The 17895-nt window shown below is 27.5% G+C and overlaps 1 protein-coding gene across 6 annotated transcripts in view; it reads right to left on the reverse strand.

Annotated features, from left to right (window-relative positions):
• LOC136079549 (uncharacterized) overlaps positions 1-17895 on the reverse strand; it is a 112673-nt gene that overhangs the window by 51781 nt on the left and 42997 nt on the right. For all 6 annotated transcript variants that reach the window (XM_065795381.1, XM_065795385.1, XM_065795382.1 and 3 more), the window contains exon 4: positions 9102-9308. In XM_065795381.1, coding sequence (XP_065651453.1) covers positions 9102-9308 — 207 coding nt within the window. The remainder of the gene's footprint in view (positions 1-9101; positions 9309-17895) is intronic.

The following is a 17895-nucleotide window of genomic DNA, read 5'->3' on the forward strand; positions in this document are numbered from 1 at the left end:
TAAGACACTTGCCTCTCTTTCAAAATCAGCAAATCAGATTGCTTATATTTCTGCCTATTCTGAGATTGTATATGTTTCAAAATATTTGAAACATATGTAAGCTTAGCTTGTGTATTCTTCAAAATATGCTAACAGGGTGAGGGTTTTAAGTATGCAGAAAAGGGTAAAAAATAAATAAGATAAAAAAAAGAACTCTTTTCATCTGCTTCAAATTAGTTTAAGTTCATGATAAGTTAAAGCATTGAACGTTAAGATTTTTTGAAGTATCGAACGTTAATCGTAAACCCAACGCCAAATCTTTTAAATCAATTTGTTCTTTACCGTTCACTTAAATTTATTGAAGTAAAGAGACTATATAAAAAAAGTATAGAAACAGTCAATGTGGAACATTGAAAGTCTTCGTGAAAAGCTTGATAACATAACATCCTACTCCGCCATAACATCCCATTGTTGTTAAGGCATGAGATAAATATTTGAATAAATCATCCATACCCTCAAATAAAATTGTTTTGGTTGACTTTGCAGAAAACTATGAGTTACCACTGAAACTAACATGAATGTAGTATTTATAATAATTAGGATTTACGTGCTAATAAAAGTCAACCAACGCCTTTATGTTTTACACTTGATGACTTAGCACATGATGTTGGATGCATTTACTGTATAATAAAAAGAAATATCAAACTTGTACAAGATATGTTTTGGAACACCACAAAATTCTACTATTTTTATGATGGATAGTGCAAAAATTACAATAATTTTTTGTCCTATATCCTAATTATGATAAAAAAGCCATTATCTTTAAAAACAGGATACATGCAAAATCTTATCTTTAAATGAATTCGGTCATAATACACAAACTTTCTTGAAAAATTAACAAAAATTTAATTTTACTATTGTTACCACGCCTCCATTCTGTCTTAATAAGAATTTCCAAAATAGACTAAAAGTGAAGTGCAATCCCCATAATGATGCAGTTTTAATTGTTTTTAGAAAAAAACAAATATCATTCTGATTCTGAGTCTTTAAAACTATGCTGGTGCTAATTTTCATATTATTGTTAGTTAAATAATAACTCATAAAATATATACTATATTAAAATCAAAATGGTTGCCAAACAAAAACAACTACAAAAATAGTTGATTTTGAAGTAATGATATCTCCAAAACCCATTTGATATTGGTGCTGAAATTTTGCAAATTATTCTATGCAATATAGTTGACCATTTTTACAAAGTATGAATAATATCTGAGATGGTGGGTTATATGCCTGTCCAACTTTCTCATTAAATACCTCTCTTCAGACATTTTTTATAAGTAGCAGAATTTTAAATGATAATTCAATAATTTACCATCAGAATAAATATTTCTGAAAAACACTGGTTTGATTTTGGCAAACAAACTAGAATGCTTTTAAGATATTTAAATAGGAAAAAAGCCGCATCCTTTTTACAATAACTATTCCACGAGGCTCAAATAACTTTTAGTTATCTAGTTTTTTTAAACATCCTGTTCTTCCTTTTTTGTCTTCAATTCTCAAACGAAACTCTTTTGACTCAAACAAAGTATTTCTCGCTCATTAACTCTTTTTATAGTTTTTAATATCATAATTTATTTCTAACATAGTTTATAATAACGTAATTAACTTTGATTTTTCTAATACTTTCGACAATGCCTGTATATCAGGTTATTTTTCATTATATATACCATCTCATATACTTAGATTTTTATTCCAATATGCATAATATTAAAGTCAGGTCAGGTTATCCTGCTATTGGTAACATATTGCCTCATTCTGTTATATCCTCATTAGGATATAACAGAATGAGGCAACTCATTCTGTTATATCCTAATGAGGGTACAGCTCTAAAACTTTTATGTTTCTGAGGCCGGCTGGTAGTCAAGTTTCCCAAACTCTTTGGTAGCTCTCAGAGAGGCTGATTCCATCAACAGCTGAAAAATATCAAAGTATTAACAGTGCCATGTTGCGCATGGATGGTGTTCCTGTTTGTACTTTTGGTGTGCATTGCAGAGGCTACATTTGGAGCCCTTTGTTACAGCTTCGGGTGTATTAGTAGCAATGAGGAAATAGCTTGGGCTATTAATCAGTGTTCTGAGTACTATCTATGCTTTGAGTCAAGTTCTTCAATCTAATTTAAAAATGAATAAAGTACCAAAAACTATAAAATACAAAAAACCATTGTCATCACCAAGTTCTCTAAACCTATCATTCACTAATATTCGTGGTCTTTGAAGTAACTTTTCTTCTGTTGAGTCTTATAACTTGCAAAGTTCCCCTGACCTACTTGCTCTTTGTGAGACTAATTTGAGTTCAGCTATTTCATCTTGTAATCTTAGTGATGATGGTTATCTTCGTTAAATTCGTAAAGACTCCGGTAGTCACATCTTTGTCTGGGCATTTACATTCGTAAAAATTTACCCATTTGTAGTGAAACTAGTTTTGAATCCACAGACTATTCTTTCATGTGCTTTCATTTAGCACCACTTTACTCTACTGTCTTTCTCTTTGTTCTATATTGCTCTCCTTCATCTTAAGACTGCAGTCTTTTTGATGTTATTTCTGATCATATTGATCACGCCCTCTCTCTTTATCCATCAGCTAATATAGTTGATGTCGGTGACTTTAATGCTCATCACACTGAATGGCTTGGCTCTAGTGTTAGTGATTCTGCAGGCTTTAAAGACCATAACTTTTGCCTATTTCAATCCCTAACTCAAATAGTCAACTTTCCATCTTGCTTTCCTGACAAACCGAATCATTTATCTTCTCTAATTGACTTATGTCTTGTTTCTGATTCTTGTCAGTGCTCAGTTTCTCCACATTCACCTTTAGGTGCTTCTGATCACAGTTTGATCTCTCTAAAACTATTATCTAATTCTTCTTCTACCAAGTCTTGCTTTAAAAGAGTTCAAGACTGAGCATTCACCACATGATTCGGTAATGCATTCCATTCAGTCACAATACGGTTACTAAAGAACGCTTGTCAAGACAAAGAATCCTTGACATTTTCTTTATCAATTCTTAAATTATGACCTCTTATTGTTGATGCTGGTCTGTTTCCTCGTAATGACACTGCAAATTGTTGTGGTTTAAGCAATTTAATGTGATCTATATTGTTCAATAATTTGTACTCTTGTATTAGATCACCGCACAAATGCCTAGTCTCTCACGTAGTCAATTTCATTTTGGATAGTTGCTCCTCATAACACATATGTTTGATGTTTTGTACTAGTTTGGTTGCACAACGTTGGCCTTTTCTAGTGTTTCAATGTCACCTTTCAAAGTAGGATTCCATACATGGATTGCAAACTCAAATTGAGGACTAGCACTGCCTACAGAGTACGAATCATTTCTGTATTTAGATGAGTGATGATACGCTTGGTGATTCTGAATACATTTTGAGGTTCTCCTGTTGCTGCATTAATTTGATGATACCATATGATGTCTAATGAGATCAACAGGTCAAGGTCATGTTCTACTGTTGTTTTGCCTAGTTTGTACTCAACACCATTTTCTGCATAACATGCACTTATCTTTGTTTAACTCCATAAACCATATACTTGTCCATTCAACTACCTTGTTGATATCTTTTTGAAAAATGATTGTATCCGAAAATTTTTTATCGGTTTTATTAGCTTGCTGTTGTCAGCGTAAAGTTTCTATATATATTGAATCGAATCGAATAATAAAAACAAAAGAGGCCCAAGAACAGATCCCTGAGGAACACCACTGATTATATTTCATCATGACAATTAAACTTCTCCCATTACAACGCATTGCTACAATTAATTAAAAAAACCTTCAATTTAAAACACCGAATATCCCATATGCTTCACACTTGTTTAATAGCCTTTTGTGCGGTACCTTATCAAAGGCCTTCCTAAAATCAAGGTATATCATGTTAATTGAACACTTGCACTCTATGTATAATGTCAAAAAAATCCATTATTTATAGTTAGTTGGTTACACAAGCCCTTTTCTTCACAAAATCATCCTGGTGTCACAATAGAGCATCATGTAGTTGTAAATGGTCAGTAATTGCTATTTAAATAAATCTTTCCAAAATTTTGCATGATTTAGCGTTAAATTAAAGACCAGTGTCTTTACATTAGTAAAGACCAGTGTCTTTACTAATGTAAAGACACTGGTCTGTAATTTAACGCTACATATGGGTTGCCCTTCTTGAACAAAGGGGTTTTCTTTGCTTCATTCATACAATTTCGTTTTATGCCCAATTTTATTTTAAGGCTGATTAAAATGGTTGCTAAAGGTTTTGAGAGTGTTGACGCATGTTACTTAAGTGCATACAGACTCACCATATCGCTGGTTATCACTTTGTATTTGTCCAAATTTTCTACTTTACTTTTTATGTTCTCCAAATTTAACGCACTCCTCCAGTCCCAGTCAATGTCTTCATTTATTACTTAATCAAATTTTGGAAGCACTGTGTCTCTCTCAGACATGAAAACAGATTGAAAACTTTCATTTAGTCAATTGACATTTGTTTTCTTCTAGAAGATTATTGCACCTGTATTGTCTCTAAACATTTACAATTTGTGTTTCAACTTTGTATCTTTTCGCATACCAATAGAATATCCAAGGATCTGTCTTTATCTTGTCAACATTTATTTTTTTGTACTCGCTCACTGATTTCTTTACGGCTTCTTTCACATTCTTTTTTTGTCACTTTGTATTTATTTAATACTTAAATGTTTTTATGACTTGTTGCTTTTCGACAACTCCACTGTATTTTCTTAAGACATATTAGTCACCTAACTTCAGCCGATATACGTAGACCCTTTATGGTACTTTTTATTTTGTTTTGTTTGGGCAAAATAAATTGCAGACACATGCTGTTATATTTTTCTAAGAAGATTTAACCACTCATTCGCTGATTTTCCTGCAAACTCCTTATCCAAGTCAATATGCTCTAGTGCTACATTCATTCTTGTATAATCACATTTCCTGTCGGCATATGATTTGTGATAGATTTCTCTTATAATGGTGCTGTTTGTGATGACACTCCATTGAATAACATTGTGTCTCTTATTGCTTAATCCTAGTGGTGGTCCTATTTCCATGTCTATCACTCTTTCACAGTCGCCCGATAATTCAAGATCTAGTATGTTTATTTGTTTTCCATCCTCAATCTGAAATACTGTTTCAGACAGGCATTAGTAAAGAAAATTTTTGTTTAAACTGTCAATGAAGTTTAAGCTCTGATGACAGTTATCTTTCATACTAATGCACAGATTGTCAGTCCATTCAATGTTGGGGTAGTTGAAATCTCCAGCTATAAACATACCAGTGAACTTTTTGTTATCCACTAGACTTTTAGCTTCTTCTATGACTTGGTTTATTTCTTTAATAAGTTTAAGTCATGTGTGCTGTTTGGAGGCCTGTAAAAACACCCCAGTAGTATGTGGTCCTCAGTTGATAGGTTGGCACTACACCACACTTGTTCAACAATTTTTTTGCATGCATTCATGCCACAGGCACCTGTGGTTATAATAGATTTTTTTACATAGATTGCAGTCCCTCTACCATTACCTATTGATCTATTTTTTTTTGTAGCATATATAACCGTCTAAATTTGTTACTGATGACTCATTAAACCATGTCTTGGTTAACGTAATTAGGTCCGGATCATCCACCTGTATTTAAGCTTCAAATTGGTGTCTTATGTTGTTTAGGGAAGAAGCGTTGGTATTCCAGAATTTTAAACCTGATGTTGGTGAATGGACTGGCTTATGCTGTGGTTGTTATGCATTTATGATTTCTTGACTTGCTCCAGCTGTTGCAGATAAAGTGTTTGCATTTGTTGGAGTTGCTAACGTCTATTGGCTGTCTGTTAAAGTTTTTGTCACTGCCATGTCATACCATAATTGAAATAAGAAAGTAGTGGTATTATCATTAGTTGACTACATACTTAACATTCTTATAAAATTCATGAAATCTTTAGCTGTGGTTGTTAACTTTAAAAGATTTTTTTAACACTTAAACCAGGTCCTAATACCCAAACCACTTATAAATAGCAGTTTGCACAACAGGTACTAATATACAGACCGTTCCAAATGTGTTAAAGTTATTTTAATAAAATTATTTTATTTTCAAAACTTTAAATCCTAGACAGATGTTAAGATTTAATTATATTTTTTGTGTCTAATTCCATCAAAAATCATGTGGACTCTGTCCGTTTTGAAAATTTCTGTTTTTTAAAAATAACACCACAATTTAATGGTCTGGCAAAACCAATTAATTAAAAATTATTACGAAAAACAATTTAAAACATTAAATATGAGTTAAGTATTTGCACTAAAATCTTGCACTGCGGCTTATCTGTGTGTAAGATATATCATGTTTTTAGTTTTTTTAAATTAAGAAACCACGAGCAAAAATTTAATAAATTTTAAAAGAACTTTGAGAAGATAGTCTAACAAACACAATTATGTTGCTTTGCAAACTTATTTTGTTTCCTAATTAATTTACATTTATATTCTTCTATATATATTCTATAAATTTATAAATGTATATATATATATATATATATATATATATATATATATATATATATATATATATATATATATATATATATATATATATATATATATATATATATATATATATATATATATATACACATATATATATATACATATATATATATATATATATATATATATATATATATATATATATATATATATATATATATATACATATATATATATATATATATATATATATATATATATATATATATTTATGCATATACAGTGGCGGATCCAGCAATTTTTGATCTTTGAGATAGCTAACTTCCAGACATCTAGCTAACTACAAACATTTATATGTTTATACTTATGTCAAATGATGAGGGTTTTCAAAAAATTGCAATGATTGGAAGCTGGGAACAAAAAAGCCCCAAAATTTTTGTTACACCTGCCTAAAACGTGAGAGCAACAAGTTGATAAAATATTTTTTGTACTAATATCAACTAGACTTATATTCATCAATAATTTTTAAGTTTCATAGTCTTCCAGCATTCAAAATTTATGACCATATAAAGTTTAAACCCCCCTCAATTTGAGCGGGTTGTAGTTTTTATATGGTCATAATTTTCGAACGCTGAGAAATTATAATGAAACTTTAAAATTATCGATGAATATAAGTCAAGTTGAGAATAGTACAAAAAATATTTTATCAACTTGTTGCTCTCACTTTTGTGGCAAGTGAAGCAAAAATTTTTGGGCTCTTATGTTCCCAGCCTCCAATTCATCGCAATTTTTTGCAAACTCTCATTATTTGACATAAGTATAAACATATAAATGTTTGGAGTTAGCTAGATGTCTGGAAGTTAGCTATCTCAAAGATTAAAAAATGCTGGATCCGCCACTGATATATATATATATATATATATATATATATATATATATATATATATATATATATATATATATATATATATATATATATATATATATATATATTAAAACTATATTAATAGGTTAATTGGCTTTTTATTGTATGTTTTTCAAAAAATAAAACTTTATTGAAAAGTTAACATTCATGAAATAAATAGTCTCACATAGAAAAAGCAATTATTATTACTTTTCTAAAGTGTGGTATTTAAACAAATAGTTTCCTTTAAAAAGAGAAATTCACAATGTTTACACATGGCATGTTTAAAACTTTTTCTTTTGAGCAGCACAAACCTAGTAATGCAACTATTAGTGAAGCGAATTCTAAAGTACTGTTCAAAAAAACCAACTAAAAGATTTAGGAACAGTCACACAAAATAGATGAGACTTAACAGAATGACAAGTAACAGAGAATGAATTTTAGTAGATGGTACAAAAGACGCTAGTCTTTAGAGCAGTGCCCATTATAGTATTTGTAGAAAAGAGAAAGAGAAGCAACATTACGACTATGTGATAATGGTTGGAGGTTGGCTGCAAGAGCAGGTCCAACTATGTTTACAATGCGGTTTTGCACTTTGTCTAAAAGAGATAAATAAAAACTAGAAGATCCGCCCCAGATATGGCAACAGTATTCCATACAAGGCCATATTTGAGATTTATATAGATAGAGAATAGAATGCGAAGTAAGAAAGTGACGAGTTCGATAAAGAAATGCAACCTTAGCAAAAGTTAATTTTACAACAGATTTGATATGTGGTTTCCAAGAAAGATCGGTTAATAAGAGTTAATCCTAGAAGATGAAGGGTAGAAGACTGATGAAGTACATTACCATTCATAAATATAGAAAGATCTAAATTATTGTGATAACAATTGGCTGAAAAAATTTGCGTTTTATCTGAATTAAAGTTCACCAGCATTATGATAGACAACATAAATGTTTAATTTATGTTGTCTATCATAAATGATTTTGAACTTGTTCAAAAATGTTGCATGATGGCTCCTTTTGAGAATTTCATAATGTTAATGTTAAGAATTTACATTTAACTCCTCTATTAATAACTTCCCAGTCATATTTAAACCCAAAAACTTGCATTGATGGATTCTTCTGGCAGAAAATTCCATAACGGTGCAATTCTATTTGTTAAGAATTTACATTTAACTCCAATAACAAAAATTTTCCTGTTGTATTTAAAACCACGACCTCTCATATTTAGATTTTTAAACAATAATAATAAGCTCAACTTTATCTATTCTTTGAATATTTTAAACACCTATATCATGTCCTCTTGTAGTTTTTTCTTTTTCCAGAGCTTAATACTTTTAGTAATTTTTAAATTGTTATAATTCATGTCATTATATACATTGAAATATTTAAAAAAAGAGACTTAAGTCGACCAATTATTATCACCTTCACATATAGAATTTCATGTTAACGATTTGTTTTTTGCTAAGATTTAATTTTAGATTGCTTCTTTTATTCCAAAGATATGTTACTCATTTTCATTATTAATATAGATAGTTGTTACAAGAAAAGTCTAACAGATAGAGTTAACATATTCAACCTAGCTTTTATGACTCATGATCATGAATTGTTTTTGTAACTTTTATTATACAAACCATGATTTGTAGAAGCATATAAGAACACCTAAGAACTCTCACCTATTGTACAGTAGTCAGAGTTTGTACATGCTTGCTTCCAGCCACACCCATACTGTTCATTAATATAATTTCCACAGAAACAAGGATTGGCAAAAAATACTGTGTTCAGTCCCAACTTTGCACAAGTAATTACACAGTATGATACTGACAAAGCAAATGAAAATTGCATTGTTTTTGAGGGCTGCTGCATGCAATTTTGAGTATTAACTAAAAATAAAAGTGCAAATATGCATTCTTAATTCAATTTAATAATAGTATATGAAAAATAATTTTTTAAGCTTTTTAAATAACAAAACAAAAATTTCATTAATAAATGTTCTTTACATATAGATTATTAGATTGAAAAGGATAAAACAAAACCCTCATTCAGTGAAGTACACACATTGAACATTTTTAATGTTTTTATTTTTAATTTTAATATGCATTTATGCATATATTTATAAACTAAATTATATACACTCATATAAAAGCATACTAAGGCTGCCACTTTGATGTCATATTGAAAAAGGGAGCTGTTGAGCTTTTTCTGAAAAGTGCAATTCTATATACATTTCTATATTCTTTATAGCAGATAAATAAACACATATTTATATTCTTCAATATATATATATATATATATATATATATATATATATATATATATATTATATTTATAAATATAGATATATATATATATATATATATATATATATATATATATATATATGTATATATATATATATATATATATATATATATATATATATATATATATATATATATATATATATATATATACATATATTAGTAGAAAAGCAGTAAATAAATTTTTTTTTTCATTTAACAGTGTTTCATCAACAATATAAAACCTCAATTTATACCAAAAATCAAATTACAGGATGTCGCAAATGCCTTAGCTACTGTAAATTTTCACACATTTGTGGAATTTGCTGACACTATTATAAAAAGAATTCTTTAGAAATGATAACTTATGCTTTTTTTGTAAATATAACGTTGTTTAAACATACATTAGGCTCCTTATTAACATTTGTTGAGCACTCTTAATTGTATTTTAACATTCCATGAAAATACCAAAACTAATAATTTCACTTATTCGTTGAAAAATATACCTATACTAGATATAAATTGAGATTTTATTATCTTGATCATTCAATTCTGATGAGTCTTTATTAATGAAACACAGTGTTGAATAAAAAAAATAAAATTTGTTAAGTGATTTTTTACTAATTTATAATTGCTCTGTTCTCTTAAGAACATTAAGCACTCTATTTTGTAGAACACATTTTAAAGTTGTTTATCTTGGTGACATGAATTTATATTGCTTTGAATATTTTACAAATAAAAAAATAAAAATGTTTTATAATGACTTGTTTGAAAATGGAGCAATTCCTTTAATAAATACATCTAATAAATTTCTAAAACCAGGAATAATTAAAAATTGTAGATCAGATCATTTTCCTTTTTTTTTTCGTTAAATGTTAATGCAAATTCAATATTACATAAAAAACAGGTTGTTATTGAACGTTTTATTAACAATAAAAATATTTTATCATTTAACCCTTTAGCGCCCCGTGTAACAGGTCTGCTACATAATTTCAGAAACATTTTATGGCCATCCTGTCAACACAGTGATCTCAAAAGCAACTTTTGTAGCATATTTACAACATACTTTTGTTGATCTGATTTAGCCAGTATAATTGGATAACGAAGGCATAAAAACATATCAAAATTGTCTTTTTAAAAATCGGATGATTAGATGAAAGTATTGTTATGGTTTACATGTTTTTATTTGATTAGAAGAGACTTTGTAAATTGAAATGAATAGCAAATTTTCATTTTTCAAATTGCTTTATATTCTTTTAACAGAATCCTTTAATTTAAGAAATTTTCTTTTATTATTTCATTCCTCGAATTCCCATTATAGCAGATGTGCTACAATGACGTAATTGGCTTTGCTAGTGAAATTATTATTTTTTTTTTTTATTCATAATCGAGGCCCTAAAACAATTGCTTTTTGAAGTTTTCGGAATTTTTTGAAAACTTTAAGCCTTGGTGGGCGCTAAAGGGTTAAGGAACCATTATCCTTAATTAACTAGAACCCAATCAGCAATTTGTCAGAAGCAAATAATACAGGGTTGCCACAATAACTTTTAAAGATATTCCCAGAGTTTTTCCTAAGTATTCCCTGAGTAAAGAACATTTTCCCCTGAGTTGAACTTTTTAAGTTCCCTGAGTTTTTCCTGATTTTTCTATATTCTTTCTGGTTCATCAACAAGATTATTTTTTTTAATTAAACACAATCTTTATATTTGACAAACTAAAACTTTTACAACAACATCCACATCTTGCAAACTTTTTATTATATGTATTAGCAAAATATTAAAAAAAAAAATATTGTACAAAATTTCAAAAAAAAATTTGTTTGCCTGATTTTTCCTGAATTTTATAAAAAAATTTAAAAAATCTCTGAGTTTTTCAGGTCTTCCTTGGTATTTCAAAGTATTCCAGGTACTTCCAAAGTATTCCAGGTTATCCAGGTTGAGTGGCAACCCTGTAATATATATAATGCATTTTTTAAAGTTTTTTTTTAAGTTTTTTATAAAGTTTATGATGTAAACTTCCCAAAATGTGAAATTTATAAAACACACAAATGTTTAAAATCATCATGGGTAAAAAAGGGACTTAAAAAATCCTCAAAAATAAACAAAAACTATATATTAAATACCTTAAAAGCAAAACACTCTACAAAACCTTTATCAAACTATTTGAAACCAAAGAAAAAACTTTAAAAGAAAAAATTACAGTGAACTGGTTGATAAATACAAAAACAGCTTCAGGTGAAAATGATAACTTATTAATAAAATCATTTGTAACAATTAAATAAAAACACGCTCTTTGCCAAAGGCAATTAAAATAGATAATGAGCTTTTGTATAACCCTAACATAATAGCAAATGAAATAAACAAGTTCTTTGTATCAGTTGGACCAAATTTAGCCAAAAACATCCCTATGATGAGTAAAATAATCAACTCAAAAAAAGATTTGATTTCCCTTGAAATATCTTTTCTAAATGATTTTAAAGTATCTTTTGATGAATTTGAGATTGTTTTCAAAATGCTTAAGCCTAATAAAGCAATTGGTCCAGACAATGTAAACGGAAAGATTTTTATTGGTTCGTATGACATAATTAAAAATACTCTCTTTAGGGTCTTTTCATGCTCAATCAACCAAGCAGTATTCCCTGAACAACTCACAATAGCTAGAGTTACCTCAATTTTCAAAGGAAGGAACCTACTAACTCAGTAATTATTGCCCAATTTCAGTTCTCCCAATTTTTCAAAAATTCTAGAAAGAATGTTGTATAATAAAATTTATAATTACTTATCAGAAAACAAAATATTATATATTAACCAATATGGATAAAAAAAAATAATCTTGCTGAACATGCAACACTTTAACTAACAAGAAATATTACTAATTCATTTGAAACATCGCAAAACATATTAGGTATTTTCATTTATCAAAAGCTTTCGATACTATAGATTATGAAATTCTAACATAACAAATTAGAACATTATGGAATCACTGGAACTCTATTATTACTTAAGAATTATTTAACAAATCGTAAACAGTTTTTCAAATAGACTCATCATTATCATCAAACTTATTAGATATAATTTGTGGAGTGCTACAAGGCTCAATACTAGGCCCTCTTCTTTTGCTAATGTATATCAATGATCTCAACAAATCCTCAAACCTGACAACAATTATCTTTGCCAATGACACAAATCTTTTTCTAACAAGCAATAATCTTACAACATTATTTAGCAATATGAACATTAGGCTTCTTAAAATTTCTAAGAGTTATTAATATATATATATATATATATATATTAATAAGATAGATAATCTTCTACCCAACTTCAAAAGAAAATTAATTCCAAGAATTACCTAAAATTTTTAGGCATTTATATCAATGAAAATCTTAAATGGAAAAATCACGTTAACAACCTAAATAGCAAAATTGCTAGAACTATAGGAATTTTATACAAATCAAGAAGTTTTTTAGTTAAACATACTTTAATTCAATTATATAATTCATTTATTCATTGCCATATTAACTACGCGAATATTGCTTGAGGTAGTGTCAATAAATATTCTAGAACCACTTCATCATCAACAAAAACACATTGCACATCTTATAAACTTAAAAGATTGTTTTATGCATGCCAGGCCTCTCTTACTTAAAATGAATATTTAAATATATACTAGCTTAACATTTATAATGTTTTATGATTTATGTATAAATGTAAAATCAACGTTTCTCTTTCTTCCTTTCATAACCTGTACTCACTAAAAGAAAATTAAAAGTACCATCTACGAAATGATAATTTTATTTGACTACAATTTTCGCATACTAATTTTGGTAAACCTTGTGTTTAATTTCGAGGAGTCTTTGGAATAAAATAGTTTTGAAATATTTTGACCTTTCTCATTAATGGAATTTTAACTCATTTAAAAAAAAACTTAAAAAAATCATTTTATCTATTAATAATATACTTTTATATTTTTAATTGATAAAAAATAAATAGTTTTTCTACCGACATCTTGAGTTTTTATGCTTATATCATGAATTATTAAGACTAAATGTTCTATATTTTTTTTGTTGTAGATTTTTTTACTTTCTCACAAAAGCATATAACATGCTTGATATTCAATATTATAATACAATTTTTTAACTTATATTTCAGTTGTAAAACGAATTTAATTAATTAAAAATAATATAGTATTAAAAAAAATTACACGTACAATGTATATTGTGTTGTATAAGCTTGTATATACGTACCTATATGTCTATGTGAAGGCATGTATGTATGTATATGTGTATGTGTACCTGTATCTTTGTATCTTTGAGTATGTATATGCATTTATATGTGAGTATATGCGACTTGTACATATTACTAAGTCCAAAAACAAAATGAAGGACGAGAAAAAACTTTACAACAAACCAAATCAGTTCAAACAGACTAATACTTTTATTTATACGAGATTCAATTTGCAATATTGAAAATGTTTACCCACAAAATAGAACGACTGTATACATAAGTGTATGATATGCAAAATAAAAAAGTGTGCCAATAATTAAGAAAACAAAAAATAAACGAAGGTAACATGACTGAAAAATGAAAATTCCGTAATACGGAATAAATGAATAACAAGTAAAGAAAAATCATTTATCTAAAAATCTATGGACATGGATATGTACTCAAAGAAATAAACTTCTTATAGCTAAACAAGAAAATCAATAAACTTAACTCAACCATTATATTTCTACAAGCACCTAAATCACCATAAACACCCAAATACAAAAAAATTAAAAAGTTTTATATATTAAAAGTTTAAATCCAAACGGTTCTCTGCGACAAGACATTACGGCCTTCTTTGAGTTTCCGTATACTTTATTCCTTATTTTTATTGATATATTCATTTGTATATATTTCATATACTGTATAAATATAAACAATAAATGTAAAAAACAAATATATATATATATATATATATATATATGATATCAGTGTAGACATCGTGTATAAGAGTGCATGTTATATTAATAAGAAAACATCAAACAATACGAATTCTCTTAATACAATTAATAATTTACTTTGAGAAAATTTCAGTGGGTTATGGATACTCACTGGGTTATGGATACCAAATATAACAAAATTTTTTATTAAAAAATTTTGTAATATTTTACGAGCTGATGATGCTGGTATCTATAACCTAGTGAAATTTTCTCAAAATAAATTATTATTTGTATTAAGAGAATTCTTATTGTTTGATGTTTTCTTATTAATATATATATATATATATATATATATATATATATATATATATATATATATATATATATATATATATATATATATATATATATATATATATATATATATATATATGTATATATATCTATATATATCTATATATATAAACAGTATATATATATATATATATATATATATATATATATATATATATATATATATATACACATTTTAAAAATTTCATAATTTCTATTTAGTTTAAATAAATGCAATGTCAGAAATTCAGTTATTTAAAAGACTTTTAAATAAATAAGTAAAACCTTTAAAATGAAATGTTTTTATCTAATATTTTTATTTTCACCTGATTTTAATTATGTTTAAACTTTTATGTTTATATGAATTCAACTACACTTCATTTTTTAAAAATGGACAATTTTTTATTTCATTGAAAATTTTAGTTATTCTCTTACTAACACGCAATACTGTTTGTTGTTATTGGTTGCAACAGTTTGTTGATACAAATTGATTTGGTAGTAACAACAAACTAATTTCAGATCATTAAACCAACAAATTAGTTTGTCATTACTTATAGTCTAAAAACAGTAGTCAGCTGACTTGAAAAATGATTATTAAGCTTATTCTGTCTATTTTTCATTGTTTTTCATTTTGTTTGTTGCATGAAACATTTTACTATGTTCACATTGCAATATATTTATTTCAGTCTCATCTTACCCTACATACACTGTTCAGGTAAAGTATATTTGAGTAAAGGAAGAAAAAATTTTTATGGAAAAAGGGAAACTATAAAGCGTTAGGTTTGTAATTTTAATAACATAAACTGGGTACAAAAATTTGAAGGAATTGGTGTTAATGAATGTTACAAAAAATGGCTTCGAAAATATGAAATAAGGTGCAAAAAATACATTCCAACACTAAATTTAGATAAAAATTCTTTTCAACAAAAAAAAAACTCACAGTGGATGACAAGTGAACTTAAAAGCATGTGTAAAGAAAAACAAAATAGTTGGTATAGAAACAGAAATTCATGTAGAAGTCAATAAGTATAAAAAATTGAAGAAAGATTTAAAAACATTTGTCAAAAAAAGTATTTGCAATTTAAAAAACAATCCTAAAAGTGCCTATGCATAAATAAATAACAAAACAAGATTTAAAGACTCTACCAAAGCAATAACGCTATATAATGGTATTATAACTACTGATAATCAAGAGATAGTAAACACTCTTAATGAATGTTTTGAATCTGTTTTTATACAAAACGTTTCATCAGAAGAAGCTATAGGCAATAATCTTTTTAAAAAAATGTCCTAATCCATATTTTAGTATTTCTATTATTCAGAAAAATTTGAGTAATTTAAACATGTACAAATCAGTAGGTCCAGATAATGTTCACCCAAAAGTTTTAAGGAAATGTTCAGAATTATTGTCGAGTTGTTTAGCATTAAAATTTCATAAATCTTTTAGTACAGGAACTATTTCAAAGTTATGGACATATGCAAACATTGTTCGATTATTCATAAAGGGCAATAACATAGATCCAACAAATTATAGACCGGTTTCATTAACATCAATTGTTGGTAAAATTATGGAATGAATTATTAGAGATCGTATGATGGTGTTTCTCATTGAAAACAATTTAATTTCTAAAAAGCAACATGGTTTTGTTAATAAAAAAAGTTATATAACAAACCTGCTGGAAACATTTGATTTAATCACACAAGCGTATGAAGACGACATTTCAGTTAACGTTTTGCTTTTGGATTTCAAAAAAGCATTCAGTCTCTCACATGAAATTACTGGAAAAATTATTTAGACTGGAATTTGGGTCATCTTTGTTTAATTGGTGAAAATCATTTTTGTCAGATCGAACTAAGAGGGTGGTGAAATAGTTCAAGTTAGAAGATGGTTACTAGTGAAGTGCTGCAAGGCTCAGTACTCGGACCTCTTTCATTTGTAATCTTCATTAATGACTTATGTAGAGGGATTATTTAAGTCACTAAATTATATGCACACAATATCAAAGTTATTTCAATAGATCATTGTTATGATGCTAATAAATTATTTCAAGAGGATATTAACATATTAAAATATTATTAACATATTAACATATTAATATAAAAGGATATTAAAATGGTCTGAAGATTAGTTAATAAAATTAAATGAATCAAAATGTTAAGTCATGTATTTTAGTAAAAAGAATCCTAGATATGAATGTAAATCAAACAGCTCTGTTTTAACAGAAACAATAGTAGAAAAAGATCTTAAGATTTTTATTTCAAATAATCTAGAGTGGAAATACCATATTAACTCAGCTACAGGCAAAGCAACAAAAAATTAAGCATGATCAAAAGCTATTTTGAGTATTTAGATGAATTTTCATTAAAGTTACTTCACAAATCTATAGTACGTCGTCATTTGGAATATATAGCAACATTTTAGAGTCTCTTTCGGAAGAAGGACATTAACACTCTTGATTTTGCGTAACACAGTGCTCTTAGAATCAAATCTTTAAGGAGGAAATCGTATAAAGAAAGATTAAAGATACTTGAATTGCCAAATTTGCATGATAGAAAAAGAGGAGAAGATCTGATTCAAATGTATAAGATCTCAAAAGGGAAAGACATTGTTAATTTTCACCACCCTCCATTAAATTTTGAGCTGGAATTCAAGTAAAAGTAACAATTCTAGAATATGCAGACAATTTACCAATTCAAGAATTCGTCACCATTTCTTAACAAACAGATTACAAACAATTAGAATTCTCTACCTAAACGGATAATAGATAAATATAACTTAAATCTTTTTAAAAACACCATTAATAAATATTTTGGTTTCTGAACACTAATTTTTTTTAATCGGCTGCGATAGTCTTATATCTACATAGTTAAGACTCAACATACCTCAAGTGTGTACAGCATTTGTTCTATTCTATTCTATTCTAAATAAACGTGCAC

The sequence above is a fragment of the Hydra vulgaris genome, chromosome 04 (assembly GCF_038396675.1).
Source record: "Hydra vulgaris chromosome 04, alternate assembly HydraT2T_AEP".
NCBI lineage: Eukaryota > Metazoa > Cnidaria > Hydrozoa > Anthoathecata > Hydridae > Hydra > Hydra vulgaris.